Here is a 27135-nt window from a genome sequence, read left to right on the forward strand (position 1 = left end):
CCCAGTTCCAAATGACGGCGTGTATGGTTTTGCCGGTATAGCTTGGCCGTCTACGGAGAGGCTGCTGTGAGATATATTATAATGCTTGAAATTAAAGGGGTTTCTGCCATATTCACCGCTAAATGCTGCGTTATCGACCAGCGCTACTATTACAGTTCTTGGCAAAAATCCGAAAAAAATATTCTCAGTATTCGATAGTAGCGCACCGGCTGGGATGCTGAACACTTTGAGCTCCACTCTTTCGATGGGGTACTTGGCATTACTGGTTAACAGAGTCTCGGCGTGAGCTAAACGCACCACCGGGCTCACTTTGACACGTTTCACAAATAGTGACGCCGCTAAGATATGCACTTTGTAATTTTCTGCGTCGCCGCTCATTAAGCAAAAAGTGTCTTTATTTCGAATCAGTTTAATCTTCACATCTAGACCGTTAAGCATTAATTTGTCTTGGAAAAATAAATCGCAGTGTAATTGCCCAATCAGTTCCACTTTACGACTTCGGGCTGTAAAGCTAGCTCTGCTCTTAAATCCCGCGTTAGCACCGGTTAAAGTCGTGTCCTCGTGCTCTCCAGCGGTGTCTCTGTAGAAGAGACCTGCAGAAAGTTGGCGTTTTAAAGTGGGGTCCCCATAATTAAGTACCGTTTCGAGATAAGCCCTGTATGGATACGTGTTGTTTGACTGGCTGATGAGCCGGTCGCCGAGGCTCACATCCAGTTGGTTAAAAAGTGAGGCTATGGGGTATGGAGAAAACGCCACTCGGGCTGCGGCGTCCAAATCGGATCCGTCTGCGTTAGTAATTTTGCACGACAGATAAATCAGGGTAGCTGAAAGGTCCAGGTAGTCATCCGACCGAGCTATGAAGAACTCTAAGGGGGCTGTGTCTGACAGGGCTGAAAGTGGCGGTACTTCGACATATAGAGAACTTTCAATGCTGGTTTGCGTTGGTGGTACTTGGAATAGGTCCAACTCTGACTTTGTGCATTCCTGGGAACCGCAAGGGACGGAGGCCATGGTCCGATTTAAAATATGTTGCCCTTAGAGACTCGTTTTTTTCCGTGTCTTCTCCGGGTCTTAAGCGAACTCTTTTGAGCCGGTCGCCGGCGCTTCACAACGCTTTGAAGGAACGCGGGCGGCCCCCTTAGTGATACACCCCTTTTTCTCTTCCTTCCTCTTTCGAGATAGATTAAACCTGAGCCTTCTTGACCCGTTTTGGTAAACTTTTTCATCACCGCCCCCGAAACGTGCCCTGCGACGTCTCGGGCAATATTTGCTGCAGCGGTTTTCACGTGCGGTTTTACCAACTGGAACCCTCTTCTTAAAAGCGGTACTGCTTTTCTGAAAAGGCTTCTGAATATACCGCCAACACCCGCCCCGTACATAATAGGTGCCCCGTGGAACCCCGGGAGGCCTGAGCCGGCTTGTGCTCTATAGTAATCCCTATAGAGCGACGCGTCGCCGTAATTTTCAGGTAAAATCATTATTCTAGTACACTTCACCACGTCGCGGCCTGAAATGAAGCTTCGCTATGACTTTACCCACTTTAAATCTTATATTAGTGTTCAAATCGTCCTTCAGTTCCAAAGTTATTGTGTGAAAATGTTTTTTGCTGATCGGTACATAATCTCTTTTGGTGTAAATGATGTTTATCATGCTATTATTCTTGCCTGTGATTTCCACGCACCGGAGGAGAGGCACGTAGCTATCCCCCACTCTCTGATGCTCTATCACGTCGCAGTATACAAACATCATATAAAATCCGCCGTGTACATCCGTGTAGGCTTTCCCCGCTGATGAAGAGTGGTGAACGTTAGGCGTCAGCCCCAACACTCTCCCCAGTTTTTCACGCACCAAAATACCATAGTCTTGAGCATTCCTCAACTGCACTTTTCGAAGTCGTGGTTCATACGTTAATCTAAGGTCAACAAGTTCCGATATGTTACCAATGGATTTATTCATTACTTCTACAATGTCTCGTATGTTGTCATAGTGCCCCGGCGGGAAAGAAAGTTCGTGGGCGCTTTCCTTCTTGCGTACCACCGTAAATCTAACATCCTCTGTTTCAAAAGTGTCCCACGTGTGCGGGTACTGAATTTCTGTTAGGGCCACCTCCCAATCTCCTTGTAGATGAATAGGTTTTGCTAGTTTCACCGTAAAATTTGAAATTTTGTTATTAGGGAAAGTGTCCAAAGACGCGTTACTCGGGAGCGTCAGATAAAAAGGTCCGACCTCCATGGCGCTTCCGCGGTACCTAAATGCCTATATCCGCTGTTGTAGACTTTGTATATCCTTTAATTCACTCTCAGAGACCCAACTATTAAATTTATCAGGCCATCCCCGCCATTTAACTAGGCACTGTCTTTGTGCCCCGTGCCCCTTCTTTGCCAAAACGTTCTCAATACGGTACACACGATCTTGATCCTGTTTTATTTTTTGCAGCTCTTCTTTGTAAAAACACCCTTCGACCTCCTCCCCAGCATAGTCTTTTAAGTTAAAAACTGTAACGCCTGAATGCTTGGAAATCTTGTCTATCACAAAGATCTCATCTGTAAAAGTCTGCTCATACCCCTTTTGAAATACCCCCTTGCATCTAGATACCCTAACATGATCACCTTTTTTGAGAGTGTTTTTTGAAACAGGGTTGTTGGTGAACACGGACCCGTACACAGTTCTCCAAATTTTCAACTCATTTTGCGGGGATACTTCTACAGGGGACGTCTTAATGGTTCTATGATAGCTATGATTGTAACTTTCAATAAAATCTTGTAAACGATCTATATAACGAAATGTGTTGTACGCTGTAAAATACCGCCAAATTCGTGCCTTGAGAGTTCTGTTGAATCTTTCTACAATCGCCGCCTTCACTTCGTTGTTTGTAACAAAATGTTTTACACCATACTTGTTCAGCAGAGCTTTTAGCGTCTTGTTTTCAAACTCTTTTCCTCTATCTGTTTGTAACTTTTTAGGAATTCTCCCGCTGCTGAAAATGTAATCAAAGGCTTTTGTGACCGAGCTCCCCGATTTTTCCTTCAGGCCAACGGCGAATGCATACTTTGACAGTACGTCTATCACCGTTAATATAAATTTTACACCATCATTAACCGCGGCATGTTCACGGACGTCTAGAAGGTCCGCTTGCCATTGATGATTTAAGCCGCTGACTATCACACGCCGTCTTTGAAAGCGCTTTCTCGACCCCTTATGTAGCGTGTAGGCATCTTCGCCCGATAACCAGTCGCGTACCTGTGTTCTTTTAACACCGTCGTTGTGGATTTTGCTCTCCTTGTACAAGGCTTCTACACCGCCAAAACTACCAACTTTCGAGGGGTTGTAATAAACTCTTTTGAAAAGCTTCTGCATCGTAGCGCTTCTTGAACTAAAATACCGCAACCCCTACTCCCGCCCCCCCTATTCTATTAATTCACTTTTGTTTTATTATTTTTCTTTATCAAATAATCAGAACTAGAAGCCGGTTTATTTTACAATAGTAGATTATTTAATAACACACGAATTAAACAGTGTATGATTTAAACTGGTAATATAGGAATGTACAGCGCTATAAACGATAATAACGATAAAAACATAGATATTTAACACAATGCTCTCAAAAACTCGTGACGTAGAATCAATATTTGGATTTTGCTAGCTATGAACGGTACCAGTCTTCTTACATCCTCCCCACGCCCCTTCAAGAAGGCTCGACAAAACAAATCAGATATTGTATTCATGAAATTGAAAAACTGTTTCTTATTCAGAGTAGTTCCTAGGGTGCAAAATGTCCGCCTGATATAATTGTCGATGCAATCTTCGAGCACGTCGTCAGCGCCCAAGAAGATTTTGCTCTTTTCAACGTCGTAAAAGCCTCTAGGTTTCTGACCCAGTTCTTTTTCAAGCTCTTCGATGATTTCACATCGCTTGTTACGACATAGCGCGGTCGGGCGAAACACTGGTTTGGGGTACGCCATCTTTGCTCTGATCAGAAAATAAAAAGCGTCTTCCAGGCATCTAACGCTCGGTCGCACGCCGATCTCAACCATGTGTCGAAACACACTTTCCTGCAACGGAAAAACACACATACATAATAGTAGCAATCGCGAAGATCATCATGTTTTCATTTACTCTACATTAAGAAATGTCATGTTCCTCGGTTTTAAACTCCTGTAAAGATACTTGATCTTAAAATATCTACGGTAATTCTTCCTTCTCAAATGCTGTTTCATTATCAAGCGTATGTCTTCATCACCCGCTTCATACATACTTTTCACATGCTCTGATGGGGACTGTACTCTCTTAATATACTTTAAAACATTCGCAATCATCTTACTACAATCTTCGGGTACTGACATTTCTTTCAAGCCATAGACCGCCCCCAACGTCGCCATAATCTTATAGGGGTCCAGCTTGTAACATAGTTTCCGTATCAAACTGTCTTCATATTCATCACCCGTCGTGAGACAGTCGTGATGCAACTGACTCGGGTCGTCAATTTTACAACCTTCGCATTCGTCGTACCACCCCGCCTTTAAGCACAATTTTATGATCGCGGCTATCGCTGTCAAAAGTCCGCGATATCGATCCGTGCTCCAACTTTCACCACGACAAAATTGTACAATTGCGTCTAAGCGCTTACAGCTGCAGTTTTTATGCGTTACGGCAAGTTTTTTCTGTCTTGAGCAGCAGAGACATGAAAAACGTAGCGATGGCTGTGTGACTTCCATAGTCGTGCTAGCGGTTTTGTCGCCTGGGGCTCCTCCTCCTCTCTTTTGCTGATAAAAAGAAAAAAGGGGTTTTTCGACCTCAGCCTTCCTCACAACTACACGCCTCATCATCACACTCTTAAACACCCCAGAGGATTTGCCGAAAAATTGCGGTTCGTACTTACTTTTCGTTTTCCAACTTCGCACTTTTCTGTTTCGTTTACAGATTCTTCTCCGGAATCCATCTCTGTACAGTCGCTGGAGTCCTCGGGTTCAGGCTCTTGCAGGTCAATACCCTCGTCATCTTCACTTGGTTCCGCTCTTCCACCGCCGTCTGTAGCATCGGAGGTATTGCACGCCATTTTAGCAACGCCACCAACCGCCTCTTCGCAGGCTCCGGTCTCGGGCTTTATATTCGGCATAGCCGATGCCTCGACGTCTGTCTCGGGCTTTTTATTCAGCATCGCCGACGACATCTCCGACGTAGTACCCGCAGGCGTTGTTGGCGCGCAATTTTCCTTATCACTATCGTCGAGTTCTGCAGCGTCGTCTGCAGCATTTGCCGCTTCCTTCAGCATCGCTGTTATAGTTTCTCCAAGGGGCCCCGCTTCCACGCTAGAGCAAGACATTCTCAAAGTTGTCTTAAAGCTCGAGCTTTTCTTTGTCGGAAAAAAGCGGGGGTTTCTTAACACACGGTCCTCGGAATGCTGGCTTATATCCTCTGTGAACATACTAGACACGCCCCGCGGTATGTTTGTAGACTCGTATTTCACACTACCCCCACTTCTTAGCAACCCTCCTGCATGCGTGGTCGATTCATACGTTTTTGATTTCATCGCAGTATCATTTTATAAGCCTTGATTCACAAATCCTAACTTATCGTTTTATACGCTTTATGATTTCATCGCCGTATCATTTTATAAGCCTTGATTCACAAATCCTAACTTATCGTTTTATACGCTTTTTGATTTCATCGCCGTATCATTTTATAAGCCTTGATTCACAAATCCTAACTTATCGTTTTATACGCTTTTTATTTTTTTTATTTTTTTATTTTTATTTTTGATTTCATCGCCGTATCATTTTATAAGCCATGATTCACAAAATAACGACCTATAAAACAATAAAATGCTATAATCTTATCAATACGTTATAAGGACCGATTAAAACCCCGATTAAAATCAGACTTGGAACGCGTCCAATATAGACACACGGACCAAAGGGGCGTGGTCAAAGGGGCGTGGCCACCTGTCAAAAAATACATGGTGACGAGTAGTATACAACCTATACTACTTGTGTTAAATGCTGGAATACTAAACCTTGAGAGACCTCTCTTTGCCTTCAAGAGAAAAAAAATATCAAAGACCATCTGATTAGAGCGGCACTCCCTGATACTAGAAACACCGGCACCCTCCTTGATCATTGGTCCTTACCCGCTGTTACTGGGCACAACAAGTGTGGCAATTGCTCTGTATGTGGATTCACTTCTGACTGTAAAGAGTTTGTGTTTGGTAACATACGTAAACCCCATAATCATTTCAGTAATTGTAATACCTGTAATGTCATTTACGCAATTCTGTGCCCTTGTGAAATGATTTATATAGGACAAACAACACAAAAAATCCGGATCAGAATCTGCCAACACAGAAGCAGACTGAGGTGCAAAACACCAAACGCACCACTGGTGGAACATTTTGAATCAGCTGGCCACACTGAGGACGACATTCGTTGGACAGTTGTTTCTGTTGTCAAAATTCCTCCCAGAGGTGCAGATATATCTCAACTCCTGAACAAGGAAGAATTAAAATGGATTCTGAAAACGGGAAGCATTCACAGAGGACTGAACCGTTTAGAGGACTGGACCTCCTTACTGTGATTTGTCATATGGAACTGTCCTGAAATCAGGAAACAAATACAGAACCACTGCCATAATTTAAGAAATACGGAAGTGTAATGGCTTATATGCCTTTGTATATGATACCAGCTCCCAGTTTGGCATGGTCTGACCTTTTACCACCACTGCACTCAATTCGTCGTTTTTATCATCACTTCGCGCCGCTTTTCACTCACCCAACATGGCGCCCAAATTAGTCCGGCTCTCCCTCACTCGCTGGCACTGCACTACCAGTAACCACCAGCCGATCATGTGACTGATCACCTGATCAAGCCACTATCACATTATACCGGCCTTTGCACTCCCTCACCACAACCCATCCGGCATTGACCGACATGCTGCCCCGCCGTTTCCCCGGCACGCGAATCCTTTACCATATTGAGGTAAGATTATCGTTTTTCAACCGCCGGCTTCGCACCACTTCAATGCGATGTGGTCCCTCCCTTTAATTCGCCTCATTTTATTTTTCCCCGGCAGATTATCGCTACCGCGTTGATATTTACCATTGCGGCCCTAGGTAAGCCCTTCACCTTTTCTGCATAGTATTCCCGCCCTCCCCGGTTCCGGTTATGACTCTCTAATTTCTCCTTACAGACCGATTCCCTGATTTTAAACTCGCTTAGGTTTAATAACCAAGCCGAAATATCATTCTTGCTGTAATCCTTGACAGCTTGAGGTAATTCGCTCCTGTTTATGGACACTCGCCACTCACGCAATGCTCACTCAATACAGCCTCCAGTGTAGAGAATCTTTTTCACCTGCGTTATTGACAACTGTCGGTCTCAGACACGCCCTCCTCTTAAGCATGTTATACGCCACGCACCTCTCCACCGACGAGATCCTTTTTCACTCGCGGTAACCACTACCTTGGATCACTGACACGACCTCCTACGAAGCATGTTCCACCCCAAAAATTTTCCCCAATCGTTCCGTGCCTCATAGTTCACTACGTCAATTCTATCATGACTAGCTCGTGCTCTGACATACATTGTCTTATGTTTTGTTTTAATTCATTTAACCTTAACCATTATGTTGTTTTTTCCAATTTTTTCCCCCATTCTTTCCTTCCTTATTGTACTATGTTGGTTTTTTGTGTTAATTGTTGTTAATTCAGGCATTTTTATAGGCAATTATACTAATCAGTCCTGATGATGATCCTAACACCCCCCCAGTAAGGATCGAAACGTCGTCGACTATGTTGTTCACCTTACACTATGACTACTTGTGTGTATAAAATGTCGTGAAGGTGACTAGCTTTATACTAAGATGTTTCACTACCTGTTATTCTCTGACATAGAAACATCGCTTCAATTGCCTGTTTGTTTTTTCAAAAATGTATGTCCTCTTGATATGTAAGCCATAGGATACAGGCTTGTGTCCCACCAATACTTTGCTTACATTTGTTTGATCATTTAAATACATTGTTTCTTATTAAAGCTGCCTTGTCCGGCTGGGCATAGGCTATAATATAGTACCTATTGTGGCTATATTGATTGTTGCTTGATATACTCCTTTGCTTTCAGGGACCATTGTCTCTTGTAAAACGCAACCTCCCAAGGTCCCTGACCAATTGCTTTGGGTGCCCTTGTGCCTTCTTTACAGATTAAGCGCAATCGCTGGATTGCAAGGGCTCACGCTCTTATCCCCCTTTTCTCTTGAATAGTGGGTCACTTTCCTCTCCCTCTGACTACCATATCTAGATTCTCTCTCCTCCACGTCCTTTCTTTGTCATGTCAGATCACGCACCTCTCTACACGGACGAATACATTAAGAAAATTTTAGAAGGTCCTTCCCTCTTTGCTGACTCCACCAATGCTCCCCAAGAAATCAGTTCCACCCTATCTGAACAACTAGAAAAAACTAAGAAAAAGTCTGTTAGGTTACAACTTATGATACGGATGCTCACGGAGTACCTGAAAGCTAATATTATTCCCACCGGCCTCCAAGTCAGAAACGTACCTGGTATTTTTACGGATATCCCAAAATATATTAACAATTTTAGTTACATTAGTACAACCTGCTCGAGACACTGGCTAGTCCTAGGTATAGATACAGCGACAGAGGAACTCAAAAACTCTGGATGAGATAACTGACATTGAACAACAACTAACAACTAGCGACACCATATCAGACAGCAAAAAATTGTTAGAACAAATACAAAAAACAGTGGATGAATTTTTCAGAATAGAACAAAACAAAAAATCCACCAAAGTGAAAAAGGATATCAAATCCTACTCTACTGAACGCACTTACCCTTATCTTACTAAGGATTTCTATACCAATAGGTCCTATAACAACCAACGTTACAACCGTCCTTGGGGCAGATTCAACAAAGGTAATACCCTAGTCGGTTTTTCTGACACTTCAGTTGACTCATCCGATAACTCGGATCCCGGCGAAGGTACGAGTAGTGCAAACAGAGCACCTACCAACCCACATTCTTCAACCCCTTCTTTTTTAGGTCGTGGCCCAAACGAACCTCCGAGAAGAGGAGGGTTGAAACGTGCCCATTGGCAAAACCCCCCAGGAGAATGACAAACCCGACGCAATTATTACCGTTGGTAGGTTGTTCTCCAGAGTTACACAGCAGTGACTCCTCCAGCCAGACACAAACCGACCTCTCACTCCCTATATTCAACCTCACAAAATTTCAACTGAATGAATCTGAATTATCCATTCTTAGCAAGGGTCTTTCCTTTGTACCCACGACTAGGACTAACTTTTTGGACCTGCAAACTGAAGTGCTTAGGTTTTTCCGTAAGATCAGACTACAGAGCTATTTTCTGTTTAATCCTCTCCCACCTAAAACATCCAACACCCCCTTGAGACCCCCATCCACTTTCTCCCCATCGGCCAGCATGGTTCCATCTGAGGTTTCCTGCTTTGAGAAATTGGTACTTAAAGACCTCTCCCAACTAGCGACAGAACACCAGTTCATCCCGTACAATATTGCACTGGAAGAGAAAACAGCACTTCAAACTCTCAAGTCCAACGCCTTATTGGTTATCAAGCCTGCCGATAAAGGCGGGGGCATAATACTACAAGATACTACAACCTATAAAAATGAAATACTGAGGCAGCTGGGAAACACTGATCACTATTCCAAACTTCCCACGAACCCCACAAATGAGCTTAGACAGATTATTCAACAGACCACCAAATCAGGTCTGGAACAAGGTTTTTTATCCAAACATGAATACGATTTTCTTAATACCAAGGCCCCACGCACACCAGTCATCTACACTTTACCAAAGATTCACAAGGATAGTTCCAAACCCCCTGGACGGCCCATCGTGTCAGGCTGCGGGTCTATCCTAGAGCCATTGGGCCTTTATGTGGACTACTTTATCAAGGAGTTTGTTCCATCTACCACTTACTACGTTAGAGACAGTATGCAGATGATTACCCTAGTAGAGAATCACAGCTTCAACCCCTCTATCGACACACTCTGCACACTAGATGTTGAGTCACTTTATACAAACATTCCCCAACGAGATGCATTACTTATCATTGAAACTACTTTAGACACCCGCATTAGACCACATGCTGTCCCTACTGTTTTCATCTTGCAACTCCTTGAGATCTGTTTGACTAGAAACTTTTTTCTATTTGACGGTCATTACTACCAACAAACCAAGGGAACATCCATGGGAGCAGTTTTTGCACCGAATCTGGCTATCCTTTATATGAATGCCCTTGAGGTCAATTACATAATGGCCCAACAGAACCCCTTCCAGTCTGCAATAACACTTTGGAAACGTTACATAGACGACATCTTTTTCATCTGGCACGATACCCAAACTATGCTTATTAACTTTCTCCATTGGCTCAACAATAACTGTGGTGGTCTCAAATTCACACTCACGTACAACAAAACATCCATACCATTTCTTGATTTAAACATAACACATGATGATGGACACCTGATCACTAGCCTCTTCAGGAAACCCACCGAGCGTAACACTCTTCTGAAATACAGCAGCAGTCACCCAAGGGCCCTAAAAGACTCTCTTCCCTATTCACAATACTTACGTATCAGACGCAATTGCACCCTTAAGGAGGATTATTTCAGGGAAGCCAAAACACTAAGCGACAAACTAACCTCAAGAGGATACCCAAAAAAGCTCATCCGTAGTGCCTTGAAAAGAGCATGGTACTGTCCAAGGGATGTCCTCTTGGAACCCAAAATCAAGAAAAGAGAAAACCGCCTAGTATGCGTCACCACATTTTCTCCATCTTCCAACAAAGTACGCAAAAGTATTCTCAAACACTGGAATGTGTTAAATGCTGGAATACTAAACCTTGAGAGACCTCTCTTTGCCTTCAAGAGAAATAAAAATATCAAAGACCATCTGATTAGAGCGGCACTCCCTGATACTAGAAACACCGGCACCCTCCTTGATCATTGGTCCTTACCCGCTGTTACTGGGCACAACAAGTGTGGCAATTGCTCTGTATGTGGATTCACTTCTGACTGTAAAGAGTTTGTGTTTGGTAACATACGTAAACCCCATAATCATTTCAGTAATTGTAATACCTGTAATGTCATTTACGCAATTCTGTGCCCTTGTGAAATGATTTATATAGGACAAACAACACAAAAAATCCGGATCAGAATCTGCCAACACAGAAGCAGACTGAGGTGCAAAACACCAAACGCACCACTGGTGGAACATTTTGAATCAGCTGGCCACACTGAGGACGACATTCGTTGGACAGTTGTTTCTGTTGTCAAAATTCCTCCCAGAGGTGCAGATATATCTCAACTCCTGAACAAGGAAGAATTAAAATGGATTCTGAAAACGGGAAGCATTCACAGAGGACTGAACCGTTTAGAGGACTGGACCTCCTTACTGTGATTTGTCATATGGAACTGCCCTGAAATCAGGAAACAAATACAGAACCACTGCCATAATTTAAGAAATACGGAAGTGTAATGGCTTATATACCTTTGTATATGATACCAGCTCCCAGTTTGGCATGGTCTGACCTTTTACCACCACTGCACTCAATTCGTCGTTTTTATCATCACTTCGCGCCGCTTTTCACTCACCCAACATGGCGCCCAAATTAGTCCGGCTCTCCCTCACTCGCTGGCACTGCACTACCAGTAACCACCAGCCGATCATGTGACTGATCACCTGATCAAGCCACTATCACATTATACCGGCTTTTGCACTCCCTCACCACAACCCATCCGGCATTGACCGACACGCTGCCCCGCCGTTTCCCCGGCACGCGAATCCTTTACCATATTGAGGTAAGATTATCGTTTTTCAACCGCCGGCTTCGCACCACTTCAATGCGATGTGGTCCCTCCCTTTAATTCGCCTCATTTTATTTTTCCCCGGCAGATTATCGCTACCGCGTTGATATTTACCATTGCGGCCCTAGGTAAGCCCTTCACCTTTTCTGCATAGTATTCCCGCCCTCCCCGGTTCCGGTTATGACTCTCTAATTTCTCCTTACAGACCGATTCCCTGATTTTAAACTCGCTTAGGTTTAATAACCAAGCCGAAATATCATTCTTGCTGTAATCCTTGACAGCTTGAGGTAATTCGCTCCTGTTTATGGACACTCGCCACTCACGCAATGCTCACTCAATACAGCCTCCAGTGTAGAGAATCTTTTTCACCTGCGTTATTGACAACTGTCGGTCTCAGACACGCCCTCCTCTTAAGCATGTTATACGCCACGCACCTCTCCACCGACGAGATCCTTTTTCACTCGCGGTAACCACTACCTTGGATCACTGACACGACCTCCTACGAAGCATGTTCCACCCCAAAAATTTTCCCCAATCGTTCCGTGCCTCATAGTTCACTACGTCAATTCTATCATGACTAGCTCGTGTTCTGACATACATTGTCTTATGTTTTGTTTTAATTCATTTAACCTTAACCATTATGTTGTTTTTTCCAATTTTTTCCCCCATTCTTTCCTTCCTTATTGTACTATGTTGGTTTTTTGAGTTAATTGTTGTTAATTCAGGCATTTTTATAGGCAATTATACTAATCAGTCCTGATGATGATCCTAACACCCCCCCAGTAAGGATCGAAACGTCGTCGACTATGTTGTTCACCTTACACTATGACTACTTGTGTGTATAAAATGTCGTGAAGGTGACTAGCTTTATACTAAGATGTTTCACTACCTGTTATTCTCTGACATAGAAACATCGCTTCAATTGCCTGTTTGTTTTTTCAAAAATGTATGTCCTCTTGATATGTAAGCCATAGGATACAGGCTTGTGTCCCACCAATACTTTGCTTACATTTGTCTGATCATTTAAATACATTGTTTCTTATTAAAGCTGCCTTGTCCGGCTGGGCATAGGCTATAATATAGTACCTATTGTGGCTATATTGATTGTTGCTTGATATACTCCTTTGCTTTCAGGGACCATTGTCTCTTGTAAAACGTCTGGTCTGCAAAAGCATTTCCTCGACCCACATCATCAGTGATTTTCTTATGCGCACTACATTTGACAATTGCTATCTGAGTGGGCAAGGTGAGTGATTCGAGAAGGTCATTTATCAACTGAACATGCTGTATCTTAGTGCCGTGGGAGGTGAGAAATCCTCTTTCCCTCCACAGGCGACCAAAACTGTGGGCCACTCCAAACGCATACTGGCTATCAGTGAACACATTCACTCTCTTTCCTTCAGCCAACACACAAGCTCTAGTCAGAGCTATGAATTCAGCTGCCTGGGCTGAATTGTGCCTAATGGGTGCTGTTTCCACAATTGTGTACAAAGTAGTGACTGCATGGGCCGAAGTCGTCTCACCATTGGGGAGCTTGAAACAAGAACCATCCACCCATAGGATCCCATCCGGGTCCAGGAGGGGAGTGTCCTTTAGATCCACTCTACCTTTTGTCTCCTCCTCTGTGCGGAGGAAACAATCATGCTGCTCCTGAGTACCTGTTTCTACTGGGATCGGTAACAGTGTGGCTGGGTTTAGGGTATTGCATCGTTTAATATGTACATGACTGGCCAAGTGCGTCAGCTCGTACCCTGACAAGCGGGAGCTCGTAAGGTGCTGAATCTTTGTTCTATTTAGGAGAGTATCTACTGCATGCAGCACCATGACAATAAGAGTATTATCGAGTACCAATCCAGCAGACTGGCAAATGGAAACTGCTGCTGCTGCTGTGGCTTTCAGACAACTGGGTAACGCCTTGGCCACTGGGTCTAGTGTGGCCGAAAAATAGGCACATGGGCGCTGCTTGTCTCCAAATGGTTGCGTTAAAACTGACAATGCGCAACCTTCTCTCTCATGAACGTAGAGTGTGAAAGGCTTACTGTAATCAGGAGTACCTAACACAGGAGCAGAGCACAAGGAAGTACGTAAATCAGTAAAACTTTTCTGACATTCCGCAGTCCAAGGGAGAGGTTGGGGTGTATCTTTGAGAGTCAGTGCCAACAGAGGTTTCGCCACCAAAGAAAAATTTGGAATCCAATGTCTACAATAAGAGGTAATGCCCATAAAGACACGCACCTCCCTTTGTGTACATGGTACAAACATTTGAGCAATTTCTTGGATACGTTCTGGGGTCAATCGCCGTCCCTCGTTCGACAAGAGATGACCTAGATAGGTAACCTCTTGGCGACAATTTTGCAATTTAGAGGGTGAAACCTTGTGATGAAGGTCAGACAAGTGACGTAACAGTGAAATAGTAACCTGTTTACAAGTGTCCTCAGAATCAGCAGCAACCAACAGGTCATCTACGTATTGAATAAGGGTGGCACCTGGGGGCAAAGAGAAAGCATCAAGCTGCGTTTTCAAAGCAAGACTGTAAATGGAGGGACTTTCGCATTAGCCTTGAGGAGCATGCTTGAACCGGAAACTTCGGCCTCCTAAAGAGAAGCCGAAAATATCCCTACTTTCCTCAGCAATAAGAATGCTGAAGAAAGCATTCTTAAGGTCGATAACAGAAAACCAAGCAGCCGAAGCAGGTATCATTGTCAATAGGGCAGTGATATCTGGGACGACAGGAAATTGGGGTACAACAATCTTGTTGACCTCCCGGAGGTCAATCACATAACGATAAACGGGTGGCTGGGAAGAGTCAGTGCGTTTAAGAACAGGTAAAACAGGACTATTGCATACATTTCCCCTTGTCTCTTCAATTACGCCTTTCTGAACCAAATCATAAGTAATAGCTAATAGAGCTTTTTCACCATCACTGGAAATCTTGTACTGTGGAATGCGGGGTAACTTAACATTGGATTTGAGGGTGACGATGTAGGGCGTAATCCGCAGAAGACCAACATCATTGGGACCTGTAGCCCAGAGGGTTGCAGGAAGGGAGCGCAATTCAGGGGGGAGTTGGTCTTTAGACAAATACGCCGGGGAAATCAATTTCTTACCTAAAGTGTGGTGTACACCAGAAGGGGAACAATGCAATGTCGAGTACAGTCTTTTTAACAAGTCCAAACCTAACAAATTTTCACCACAACCAGTTGTCAAAATAAGCGGAGCCTCCAAATCATAAAGACCTATTGAGATGGGCAGAGGACAAGAAACTGGGTTATGAACTGGGGCGCCAGAAAATCCTACAGAAACATTTGTTAAGCCAGACAAAGGTGCCCCAGGGAGTTTAGAGTGGATGATAGAACTCTTCGTTGCACCAGTGTCCAATAGAAATGGCTCTGAAACACCTAGTGCAATGACTTTAACATAAGGCCCATTTTGGTCCACTGGAACTGATATGACTCCCTCACTTTGTTTATGGCTGTCCTAGCTAGTATGAAAACCCTGACTCTCACCCTCGGTATAATAATCATCATTGTAATAATGGGCAGACTTAGCATTATGCTGATCAAAATAATTCATGGAGTTTTGAGGGGAAAAGGAACGCTGGTCTTGAGATGATGTGCCTCGCCCCCTACCCCTGGGTGTTGACTGGTAGCCACCTCGGCCTCGCGGCCCAGGCATGCCACCAGCACGCTGCAACAAAACCGGGCAACTATTTTTGAAGTGACCTTCCTCCTTACAATAAGCGCATTGATTTGGACCCAGTGGGGGCCGGGGAACAAAGGGCTCAGGTTTTTGCAACAGCTTCTGGACTTGGGGAAGCGGCTGGAACTGACGCAGAGCAGGGCGAGGGGGATAAGCCTGTTGAAAAAGAACTTTCGTTTTTAATTCCTTAGTCTTTTTATCAAATTTGTCCTTTTCCTCTTTATCCCTATTTTCATAATACTGAGCAGTAGCCAATATCTGTGCAGAAGAGGAAACGGACCACGCACTTTCGGAATCCTTCAGTTTATTGGAAAGTTCAGGGAGCAAATTAAACACAAATTTATCTACAAATAATCATTGGCCACCTTCCGTGCTCATATCCTGACCACTGTGATCAAGAAACGTCTCCTCAAATTGAGTAAAAAAGTTGGAAACGCTTTCATCTTTCTTTTGCTTACAGGCAGCTAACTTGTCCCAATTAACTCGCAGAGCGGGCATCATAGTTTTCATCAAGGTAATAATCCTAGCGGGAAGGTCTGCAATTAAGGCATCAGGTTTAGCACCACCCACTTGGAGTCTATCTGCGGCAAGTATAGCAGCCCAATCACCCCCCAATTCTTGGGCATGGTCCTCTTTCCGAATTCGAGCCCACAATGGTTGTGGGACCACATTTCCCATCAGCATGTCCATATCGGCTAAATTCATAATGCATGCATCAACAGTCTGGGACAGTTCTTTGTAATAACCAGCAGGATTTTTACGGGGTCTGGTAAGGATTGTTTAAGGGTCAGAACCTCAGATATTTTCCACGGAACATGTACCCATACACGTTGAAAGTGAGCGGGTATACCAGGATTAGCGCCCTGGGGTGCAACCGCTTCTCTCCACACCGGAGGAACTTCTCTCATAGGACAGTGTTTTAGTTTCCTTTTAACAGAAGGATCTAGTTCAGGCAGAGACCGGTAAGTGAACATTGTTCTAAAGGTGACAAGTGTCCTTACAGCATCCTCAACCTCAGCACCCACAATTATCCCTTTGTTAAAGTCAGCCTGAACATCTAGCAGACCCTGGGGGGCTGATCCTAAACCCATATCCTCTCACTCTTGACCAAGAATGACACACATGGTATCAAAAACATGTCTTTGTGTGGGCGCATCCCACTGCTGAAAAGTGTCCATGATATCTTGTATACCATACTGGGGGTCATTCATGATCCACTTACGGGCTTGGAGGTCTAACGCATCACGTTCTTGTGGACCTGGGAGCTGACTACGGGTCTGCCTACGAGGAAGAACAGGAGTCATGTTTAATGACCCAAAGAAAGGGGACAAAAGGCCAGAAACAGTGTCAACCAGCCGCTTACGAACTGAGGGGGAATTCGACATAAGGACAGGGGACAAGGTATTAGGCCGGGCAGAATAGGGGTTGACAGATATAAAGGCGGTCGAAGGCAAAGGAGTCTGAGGCAAAGGAGGTGGTGGGATTGGCATTACCAGAAGGGGCTGTGGTTGAGGTTCAAGGACCTGTTGGGGAACAACAGGTAGTTGAGCGGGTGGCAATAGTAGGGGTGCAGTGGCACCCTGTGCATAGGGCGGGGGTAATTTCAACAGGTGGGACATTAAAGGATCCTTTTCAGGGTCAACATCCTTGTCTGGAGGGGAAGTGGGCAACACCGGATAACACTTATCTACTGCCATACGATGTTGTCTATCTAAAACCTCAATTGTATAATCATTCTCATTATCTTTAAACTGTTGGACAGCCTGTATAACAGTCATGCCCTTTTCCTTCCTATCTCTTTTTGCTTGTTTTATTTCTTTCTGTTTGGCTTCCTTGCGCCAAAGGCGAAAAGAGTCAAACATAGCCGGCCAGGCTTTTCTTTTAAACAATGTAGCTTCCAAATTATCTAATATATCAGGCTCAAAACTACCATTTTTTGGCCACTGCAAAACGCCATCTTTTCCCGTGTAGCGGACCCACACTTCATTAAAGGTGATGGGGCCCACACCATGTTTACAATAGAGCTCATAGGTGGGAGTTCCAGCCGGAGGAATTGGACAAGAGTCCTCCAGTCGGGAATCCCTATTACAACAACAACACCACCACCTTCTAAACTTACTGAAACCAGGCATCGTTATTTCACTGGCCTCTTTACAAACATCAAGGGGTTAATCAACCAACACAGCACAAATGTACTCACCCCTCGGCATCGGCTTTTGCAAGTCGAATCAAAAAATCAAAAACAAGGAAGTGGGAGCTACCCACTATTACTTGACCAAATGTTCTCTCACGCCAACAGAGGTCCGTCTAACGTCTCGCAATACCAGTCATCACCAAAGGGGGGCCAAGGCAGGGCGGCAGTCAGGGCAGCAGTCACAAGCAGCCGTTGGAAAGGAGAAGCTGCGCTGCAAAGACCTTCGGTCCACTTGCGACATGCAGGGGTCGATCACGTGGTGCGCTTCCTCTGGAATTTCCTTGCGGGGCTCCTCACGACCCTCGGGCTCGACCGCTACCTCTGAAGCCGCTTCACAGAGGGCACCAATTGAAGAACCGGGCCTTTAAGGGCCCGGCGGCGCAGGGCATGCCTGAAATCTCCGAGTTCACCTGCCTTGTTGTACAGAGACACAGAATACTCTGTTAGCGTAGAAAACCAAATTTATTAGCTGCAGCTACGCACAGTTATCCTAGAAGTACATCAGTGGTAGGTTCTCAGGAGACTGCCACTTTACTCCGTGGCTCACAGTCTTTTATAACCTTATACACCCAAAGAAAAACACTCCCCATGCACCAAATATTAGCCAATAGGAAAACATTCAAAACAAGGCACCATGTGACCAGAACATCCCCCTTGAGTTGTGTTCTTGCCCAACCCCATAAGTCAATCAATGACAGCACCTATAGGTCAATCAGTAATGGCAGGACATGTTTGTGTGCTTCAAAGGACGACTTGCAAAATAAGATAATGCAGAGAAAGAATACCGATGGCCAACAGATAGTTGGGACAAGGATTAGTAAGTCTAGACAAGGATTAGTCAGTCTGGCTAGTTCCTGTAATTGGCTTCACAACAAGGAAGGGGGGTTATTTGACACGTAGCAGTACAAAGGGCAGAAACACTTCATTCGCCGAGCTGCCTGAGTGAGGGCAACATAAAATGGCGACGGAATACAAAATGGAGTCGAAACTAAATTACCTCAGATTGGGTGTTGAAGCACTTTTTTGGCGCATAGCAAGCTACTCCGGAACCCATAAAGGATTAGTGTTGCATTAGTATAGCGAAGTATGAAAGTAAATTGAGTGGTGGATATGTTAGTCAGTGATTTGGATCGAGAAGGGGAGGATTAGAAGAGAGGAAAGGGTTTGCAATTATATAGCGCTTGTTACCCCTGATGGGGTGTTGAAGCGCTTTTTTGGCAAGTAGCACCCTGCTCCGGAACCCATAAAGGATTTGTGTTGAATTAGTGAAATATGAAAGTAATTTGAGTGGTGGTTATGTTATTCAGTTATTTGGATAGAGAAGGGTACAGAGGTGTTAAAGCACTGTTTTACAAGGGTAGCACGCTACTCTGGAACCCATAAAGGATTAGTGGTGTATTAGTATAGTGAAATATGAAATTTGAGAAGTGGGCATGTTAAGTCTGTTATTTTGATTGAAAATGATAGTGGAGGGATAGAAGAGTGAAGGAGTTCGACTTTGGGGGGATGTCATAGCAGTAGGAGGAGTCTTGGGATGAGTAAAAATGGATGTGGAGTGGAAGAGTCAGAGGGAAGAGTTTAGAAAGGCTTGTATTGGGGGATCGGTATAGTAAAAGAGGTGTCAGATGATGCAAGGAGTGGTAGAGTAATGGAGACTCTAGAAAGGGTTATTTTGGGGATCATAGTAGTGCTATGGGGTTTGGGATGAACAAGAGAGTGGATGTAGAGGATATATTGATAGAGGTATAGGGTGAGACACAGGGTAGTGCATTGGAAAGAGTAATAGAAAGAGGGGTAATACATTTCTCCTCCCACCCTGAAAAGGGATTGACTTCACACCTATGCTGGTGTACATTTTTCAATCCTTGCCTATTGTGGTTTGGGCATCCACACACATACAAGTTTGAGGGCATTGCCACCTGCGTTCATCACCCACTTTCCCAACCTTGTGTAATTTATAGGAGCAGATACTGACCAGGAATCCCTTTGTAAATTTGCGGTAGACATACAAAAGGTAAATTCGCTCTTCAACCTAATCCGGGATGCTCACTGGGTCTGTGTCATACTGCTGGAAATTACTTTTCAGTGTAGTTTGTTATTGTTAGCATCGTACATGTCTTTTTATTACTATTTACTACCATCTAGTGGATTAATGCAGTACTGCATGAAAGAGTTTGTAGCGATTCATGCAAAGAATGAATTATAAAAAATGTGAAGTTGAGGTGTAGCGGCGATTTGCATTCTTGCCAACATTCTCAGACCAAGAAGGCGCTCCCACATTTTAAGTTTAACAAACACAAATTATGATAATAAACGCATCACTCTGAAAACGACATCATAGGACTTTTGCTCATACCATAACATCACAAAGTAATGACACCCGAAATGATTGTGTAACACTGAATACATTGCAAAGGACCATCTCACTAGGGAAGATGGTGGCAACCGGCATGCATCTTACTCCAAATACTATGATCATAACCCTCAATAGCCTTTTTTTGATTGGGACTTGAAACCCAATAATCTAGGTCCAACGACTGCGCCCCAGTGCCCTCAGACAGATTGTTACTATCGCGTCCAGAGCCGGGCCCTTACTCGGAGTGCGCCTTGGACTAAAAAAGCACAGAAAGAAAGTTGCCGCCCTTGTTTCAAAATGAGGCAAGGGCTTTGCACAGGTCGGTCTCCGGCAGGCTGGTGCCAAGTTGTTTTGAAATATCGAGTTTAGGCAGCGCCTACGCTCGCTGTCTCTCTAAGCTGTAGCCAATCAAGGGTTCGTCTTGATCGTGGCAGCGCCCGCTTCGGTTTGAGCACGCTTTAATTTATAGCTAAATTCGTCGAAGCACTTCCTGCTTCAATATTGACTTTTTGCGTTCCTTCGCGTCTATTGACGTGCCCTTCACAGTGCCCCCGGGGTACAAGCAGGGACTGACTAGAGAGCTCCCCTGTCAGTACGCATTTTACGGTGCCCCCGGGGCACAGGCTGGCATCCACTCCAGTGCGCCTTTTTGTTGTGCTTGTAAGCTGTGATGGCAGCCCGCGACATGGAGGAGGGACGTGCCTGTTTGCTGGTGTTCAGTTCAGTCTTTCTCTGCAACTTCTTTAAAATCCTGCTCCCTTCTTTTTCCTCTTTAGTAAGTAAAACCGGATGGGGGAGCTAGTGTGCCGAAAGACGTCTGGTGCAGGGGACTGTTTTTTGTGTCTTTTGGCTTATCGTTTCCTCCTCCTATTTGTTTGCACAGCCCAAGTCCAGTCGTTGTTTGCCACTCGCCCCCTACTCTCAGCTCAAATTGTTGCTTGTTTAATTTAATTGTAGTGAGTTCTTGCTGTGCTAGACTATTACTGCCTCCACCATCCCTTCCAAGCGTATTTTCTTAAAGCTGAAAATGGAGAATACATTCATGGAGCAAAATATGAAATCGCTCCTAATAACGAGTTAAACCAGCGTAAAAAGTGTTTATTCTGCTGTCTTCTCCATATTAACACTACTTTGTTCTAATAAGATTTTTTGTTCTTCTTTACTTCACGTGGTTGTAAAAAAGCTTTTCACGTAAAGCCTAGATTGGTAGAGAGTGGTTCTGAATTTAAACTGGGAAAGATGTGAGGTTACTGGATGACTGTCTCCTAGGACGCTGTGCTCGATTGCAGGAAATATGTTAAAAAATGTAAAGTCTCACACAGATTCGACGCACAGGTTTCCTCAGAGTTTCTAGTTTGGAGTTGTAGGTCCTGCCGTGGCGCTATACACCTTTGCAAGGCCAGAAATTAGGAATGGAGTAGTAGGGTGGGTAATAACCTCTTTAATTTACAGTGTAGTGACTGTTGTTCCAAGGAATGAGACTTCACAGGGAGTCTAGTCTCTCTTTTAAAGAATATGAACGTAAAACAAAAACAGGTTGTTTTAACAGGGTTCAACGTTAACCATCCTTGTTTGCAACGATACTGTTGCGTCTGGACATAATCTGTACATTGTAATTGTATTTCATTTTTTTAATGCTTCATATCGTTGACTCGTGGCAGCTTTCCTTTAACATTAGTGCCTATTGACATGTGTGCCAGTTTGCTTCAGTAGTCGAAGTGGGGGAAAAAAAAAGTAGGGGAACTGTGGGCGGAGAATCAGAGGGCGGGAATAATCTGTGGATTGGGTCAGTGGGCGGAGTCAGAGGTGTGGCTGAAAGAGCAAAATATCCCAATTTGTAATATTTGTTTCCCATATCACTAACCGGTTACAGCTTATTACGTTATTTAATTTAACCAATGGCTACTTATATTTATTTAAGGTTTAATGACATTAAAATACATTCACAAAGTGGGATACGTTTCCAACCACAGAATGTCCCACATTTGCTTAAAAGTGGAATCGCAAGCCATTTGTCTCCCAGCCAGGGAGTTTCTGTCATCAGCACTTCTCCTCCCTTTTTTCCTCAAGAGCAGTTCAAACATGAATGGCAAAATATCCTAGTTTGCAAATATTTTCCACATAATTATGGCTCTGCCATATTTTGCACATAATGCATCATCTGCTGCATAATATGATGATTTTAACTAATAAATAGTTTTTAGCTCAAACAGATCAAAAGTTACTAAACAATGTGACTTGTGCAGCTGTGAAGTGGAGGGACCTTTGCAAAGGTTGACTTGGCACCTTTCTCACTGCTGCAGTTGTATGTTCCTCTGGTACTAATAAGGAAACATCTTTGCAGAGACTTTTAGCATGTGTAAAAATGTCAAAATAATAAAGTATCAGAACATTTACCGCACCACTAATATCGGTGTAGGGTGTCAGAGCACTTTACATCACACATATTACACAGAGACAATCAATCATACGTGTGTAAATCACTGTATCGGAAATGTTAGATAAGACAAAGGACTACAAGGTGTAGAAGTCACATGACAACCATACTAGTAGGCAGCATAGTTTAATAGTGATTTGTCTGGAGAAACACAAACTCTGAATTTAAAACTTAATACCATGGTTTGGGCTTCTCTTTAATAATCAGAATTGATTTCCACCCAAATGAACCCTTTTTTGCAACATTAGGATAATAAAAGACTGGGTAAAGAACCATAACGCTCTAATTTATACCTTACAATTTGCATGCTGCTCTTAGATGATAGTTAATAGCTCACTGTTCTATGTTAGAATTTTGACTTATAAACTGCAAGTAACAAAAGGATCTCACTGACAAAAGCAGTAACCCACTGACCTATTTACATTATGTGCACTTTGTGATCTGCATGGTACATGTTCTTAGCAGCAGGCACATTAACCCTCTGCGTTTCCTTTCCATGAGTCAAAACGTCCACTAGACAAAACACCATATCTCTCTACTAAGAACATTAATCACTGGAGTTATCATGGCATTATTGTTGCCGACAATTGTTAGAGGCCAGGAAGGAGGCAGCAAGTGCTTTTAAAACCATATCATCTTTGCAAACACGACGCCCCCCCACCTGAAGTCAGCGCCAGCTGCGGTCCGTGCAGGTAACAGTGGTGGGGCCGGGTAAGGGTGGATTTCAATGGATGATGCAGAGTGAAAGTTAATTATTTATTTAATTTCCCTCGCCATTGTCCCTCAAAATCCCCCCTTACCCGGCTTCTCTGCCCCACCACTGTTACCTGCACGGACCGCTGCTGGTCAGCGCCTGGTGCGGTCGCACTGCCCTAGAGCCACCCTGCTCAGTGACAGAGTCACTGTCACTCTATGGTGTGCTGCTTCATAGGCCTGCCTGCAAGACTGAAGGTGAACTTCAGAATGAAATGTGGCGGACAGGCCTTCAAGGTTAACCCACACTTGCCACTGCAAGCAAGGGTCCACTTGCTGGTGCTAAGACACTAGGGCTTTTAAGATCTTGCGGGCCTTCTAAGGTCTAGCATGAGAATGTGCTCCCTCAGGGGGAGTGGTCTGGTGGACTGGTCATGAAGGCTGAACCTGGTTCCCCAGTTCTAAATTCAGCAGCTCTGACCATAGTGCCACATCCTCTCCCCCACTGAACACCATACTGCCCTACTGAGAGAAACTAAATTCAAATTACAAGAGCAATATGCTGCCTAAATTGTTATTTACAAAATCTTAGAAAAAGCAAACACTCATAGGAAATGTTAGATTAAGTAAAGCATGTGAAATGTAAGCAGGAACAACATGATTACCTTTTTCTTTTTACACTCATTATTGAGAAATTAGTGAGTTCTTTTGCCTGTAAAGGTAAGGCCATGATTACAGGGCCCGAAAGGGGCCCATTTCAATGCCCATTGCTTATATCCTTCCAAAACATAAGCAGTATGGTTTCAAAAGACCACATTTGTGAACACACAGCCACTGTACACAGTTTGTTTTCCAATTCACCCATCAAGCAGGTATTTCAGTACCTCTAGGAATAGTGCACTTTCCCACCCAGGGAAAACAATGTTGTTCAAAGAGAGACAAGAAAATAAAAGTAGCGCTTCACTGGCAAACACTGTAAAGTAGCGCTAATGTGTTTAGGTGTGAATAAATCAAACTGGCCACCTTGCAACCACTCTGTCTTACTTTAGTTAGTCAGTTAGTTTTCATATTTTGAATATTTTATGTCTCTCCACCCCGAAGCTGAACTTAGAAATTGAAAAATGTCAGAAAAAGAGGACGTTTCCAGCAAAAGTGTTTTTAGGTCTCACGTGGCGTTGAAGCGCAAAGCACTGCTCGCCTCGGCGAGATTTATTGTGAACAGGAGTTTCAGAAAAGGGCTTTAAGCCCCGCCCCTCATTTCCATTGGCTGGCGTCACCGTTTATGCTAATCGGTGGCTTGCCATTGGAAATGAGGGTTTTTTGTGGACGCCCTTTCGCCTCTGATCCGACTGGGTCGCCTGCTTTGCTGCTGTCGCAAAGCACCTTCTTATCTTTATGGGGCCATGTCTTTCTAATTAGAAACACATGGCCCCATAAAGACAAGAGATCAGTGCTTGTTTAGGATTTGTGCCCCGCCTGGTCTTCACAAGCGGAGAAAGATTGGCCATTTTATTCCCTCTGGCATTTCTCCTTCTTTTCGCCCCAGCCTCCTTTCTCTTCTGTTCTGTAAGTGATTTAGTCAGTGTGTGCTCGTGGGTAGCTTGCACTGTGGCATTTTTCATTGCACTGACACCTTCGGCTCGGGTGACTGGCTGTGTGACCACAAATCACACGTTCCTTTCTCTGGACGAGGAAGCGTCGGTGATGGCTTTTTGCTGCAGTGGCGCACACAGACCCCCCCCCCCACTGAATTTACTAATGCTGAAAATGTGAAGGTTATTTGGTAGTTCCCGGGTGCGCCAATAATCACCACCCTGCCTTACCGTTCAGAGTTTGCAGTGACTGAGCAGAGAGCCTCGTTCGTTATTTTAGACCTGTAGGCGTTTCAAGTGCATATGTTTATTACTTTTCTCGGAGGAGCGAGGCATGTGTGCTTTTCAAAGCGAGAAAATTCAAATTATGGGTGTGTTTCTTACAAGCTTCATTGCTCTCTGGCAGGACGAGCACTGTGTATTTATTCTGTTTTGTTTCTGAAACAAACCTATTTTTACCAAGTAATTTTAATTTAGTGTGCTCGTTTGTATGCCCCAGCAGTTCATGTGCATGTAGAAAAGTTTACAAATGTCCTCTTTGTATTTTTCCTGTTCGTGGCTATTATTTTAACAGTGCATTTTTTTCTTCGTGGCTATTATTTTAACAGTGAATTTTTTCTAGAAGTTCTTGGTTCAAATGTTTTTATTCTAGTAAAACAACTCTGCTTTCTCTTTGAGATCTGAAGAGGGCACAGGTTATTTAACTGACAAATACAAGCACTACAATATGCAGAATAAAAAAGAAAATGCATCAAAACCCTTTTTGAAGAAACTATTAGTAGCTATTTGAACCAATAAATGGATTGTATCGCCTGCACGTCCCACTGAGGCTCATGGGATGGCTGCCTAAATCTGCCTGTTCTGTTTGTGGGGGAGGAGGAGTGGGATCACTGGAGAACCCGTGGGTCAGCAAAATAACTCAGGAATACAGAAGCGGCCGCTTCCTGCGGTGCCATGCCATTTAAAACTTGATAGCCTGAAGAGCAAGGACTGAATAATCTTGTCGTCGACTCAGCATCCTGTGATTCTGGGCAAATCACCTAATCTCCCCGTGCCTACAAAAAATGAATGCGTCCTTCGGTAATGTAACGGGTGTAAAGCGCTCCAATACCTTCGGGTCGAGTTTGCGCTATATAAAAAAACTGCACACAGAAAAAATACACACTGTTTTTCTCCATGCGGCAAAGTGCACTCAGCACAAACAAACATTACAGTCCAACTGGATGCGAAAAATAGGAAAACGCTTGCTTGAAGGCTATAATATTTACTAGAATTATCTTTTTTTCAGTGTGTCTTGACAATATATTACTGGAAAAGTATGAGATGCTGCGCATGCTCTTCCTGGGCACAGTAAAAAAAAAAAAAAAAGAACATTTAAGTGTGTTTTTGTCTTAATGATTACACTGAAATGCATGTTTTCATGACTAAAATGATGCAACCAAAAAAGAACTGGAAAATGAAATTCCTGGGTAAGTTTTAGAGCTGTGCATTTAGCTTTATGACCTAAGCCCTGTATTGCCTTGAAAAATAACCCGTGTTATTTATATAAAATAAATGCAAGATTCTTTCGTTCAAATAATATTTTATATAAATAAATGCAGCAACTTTCTAATTATTTTCTATTTAAAATAGTAAAATCATATTATTTTGGACTGCCCAGTTATAAAGCGCCACCATATACCAAAGAGTCTCGTTTACATTTTCAGTGGTAACTATTGTTGTTAAATACTGATCAGTGACCAGCAAGTTGGCAAAAGATCTCTGTACTAATCACTTAACCCCCTGTGCTATATTGCTAAGATTCAAGCATTCGAAGTACAAGTTAGACACCATGTCTGCCGCAAACACAGCAGCCCACTGAGCTTTCTAGCTGGAATGAAATCTGCAGCGGGTCCGGGCAACACGTGCATTAACCTCCCCAGCTGTCCTAGCAACAGGGAAATCTGCTGGTTTAAAGCCGCCTTCTGTGCATGCCCGAATGCGAGACGACTGACTGTTGTTACCATGGAACATACAGCAAAAACACTTTTCGTGGATTCATTTCCAGCTTGTCAATTACTTTACATTACAACGCTCCCCCTTTTGGAAGCCCAGAAACTAAAATAGTATTGCAGTATTTTATGTTACTAATTTCTGCACAAACTTCACTGTTTCGAAAAAGAAAACACGCATAAATGTATATATATATTTTTTTAAAGCACTCTGGGCAGCGAATGACCCAGCATCGTAAAAACATCTAGAGTCATAAAGCGCTTTGAGACCATACAAATGGTGTGAATGAGCTAATCAAAAGCACATAAAATGGCCGAT

General features: G+C 43.7%; 2 protein-coding genes across 6 annotated transcripts in view; one reads left to right on the forward strand and one right to left on the reverse strand.

Annotated features, from left to right (window-relative positions):
• Positions 1-3470: 3470 nt before the first annotated feature.
• Positions 3471-5649, reverse strand: LOC146785283 (uncharacterized). Of its 2 annotated transcripts, none has more exons than XM_085636406.1 (2): positions 4880-5649; positions 3471-4763 (listed from the first exon to the last, which is right to left on the reverse strand). In XM_085636406.1, the coding sequence occupies exons 1-2, from the start codon at positions 5528-5530 to the stop codon at positions 4113-4115; spliced, it is 1302 nt and encodes a 433-aa protein (XP_085492532.1). In that variant the 5' UTR covers positions 5531-5649; the 3' UTR covers positions 3471-4112. The 2 variants fall into 2 exon arrangements, with proteins under 2 accessions (XP_085492532.1, XP_085492533.1); XM_085636407.1 differs by having other exon boundaries at positions 3471-4052; positions 4880-5630.
• A 15003-nt stretch (positions 5650-20652) lies between these two features.
• The window catches only part of CEP63 (centrosomal protein 63), a 395360-nt gene continuing 388877 nt past the window's right edge, over positions 20653-27135 (forward strand). For 2 of the 4 annotated variants that reach the window (XM_085634244.1, XM_085634245.1), the window contains exon 1: positions 20746-20878. The gene's annotated coding sequence lies outside the window, so the exon portion shown is untranslated. Of the gene's footprint in view, positions 20879-27135 lie in introns of all 4 variants that reach the window. The other 2 variants (XM_085634243.1, XM_085634242.1) reach the window with 2 other exon arrangements.

This window comes from Triturus cristatus, chromosome 11 (genome assembly GCF_964204655.1).
Source record: "Triturus cristatus chromosome 11, aTriCri1.1, whole genome shotgun sequence".
Lineage (NCBI taxonomy): Eukaryota > Metazoa > Chordata > Amphibia > Caudata > Salamandridae > Triturus > Triturus cristatus.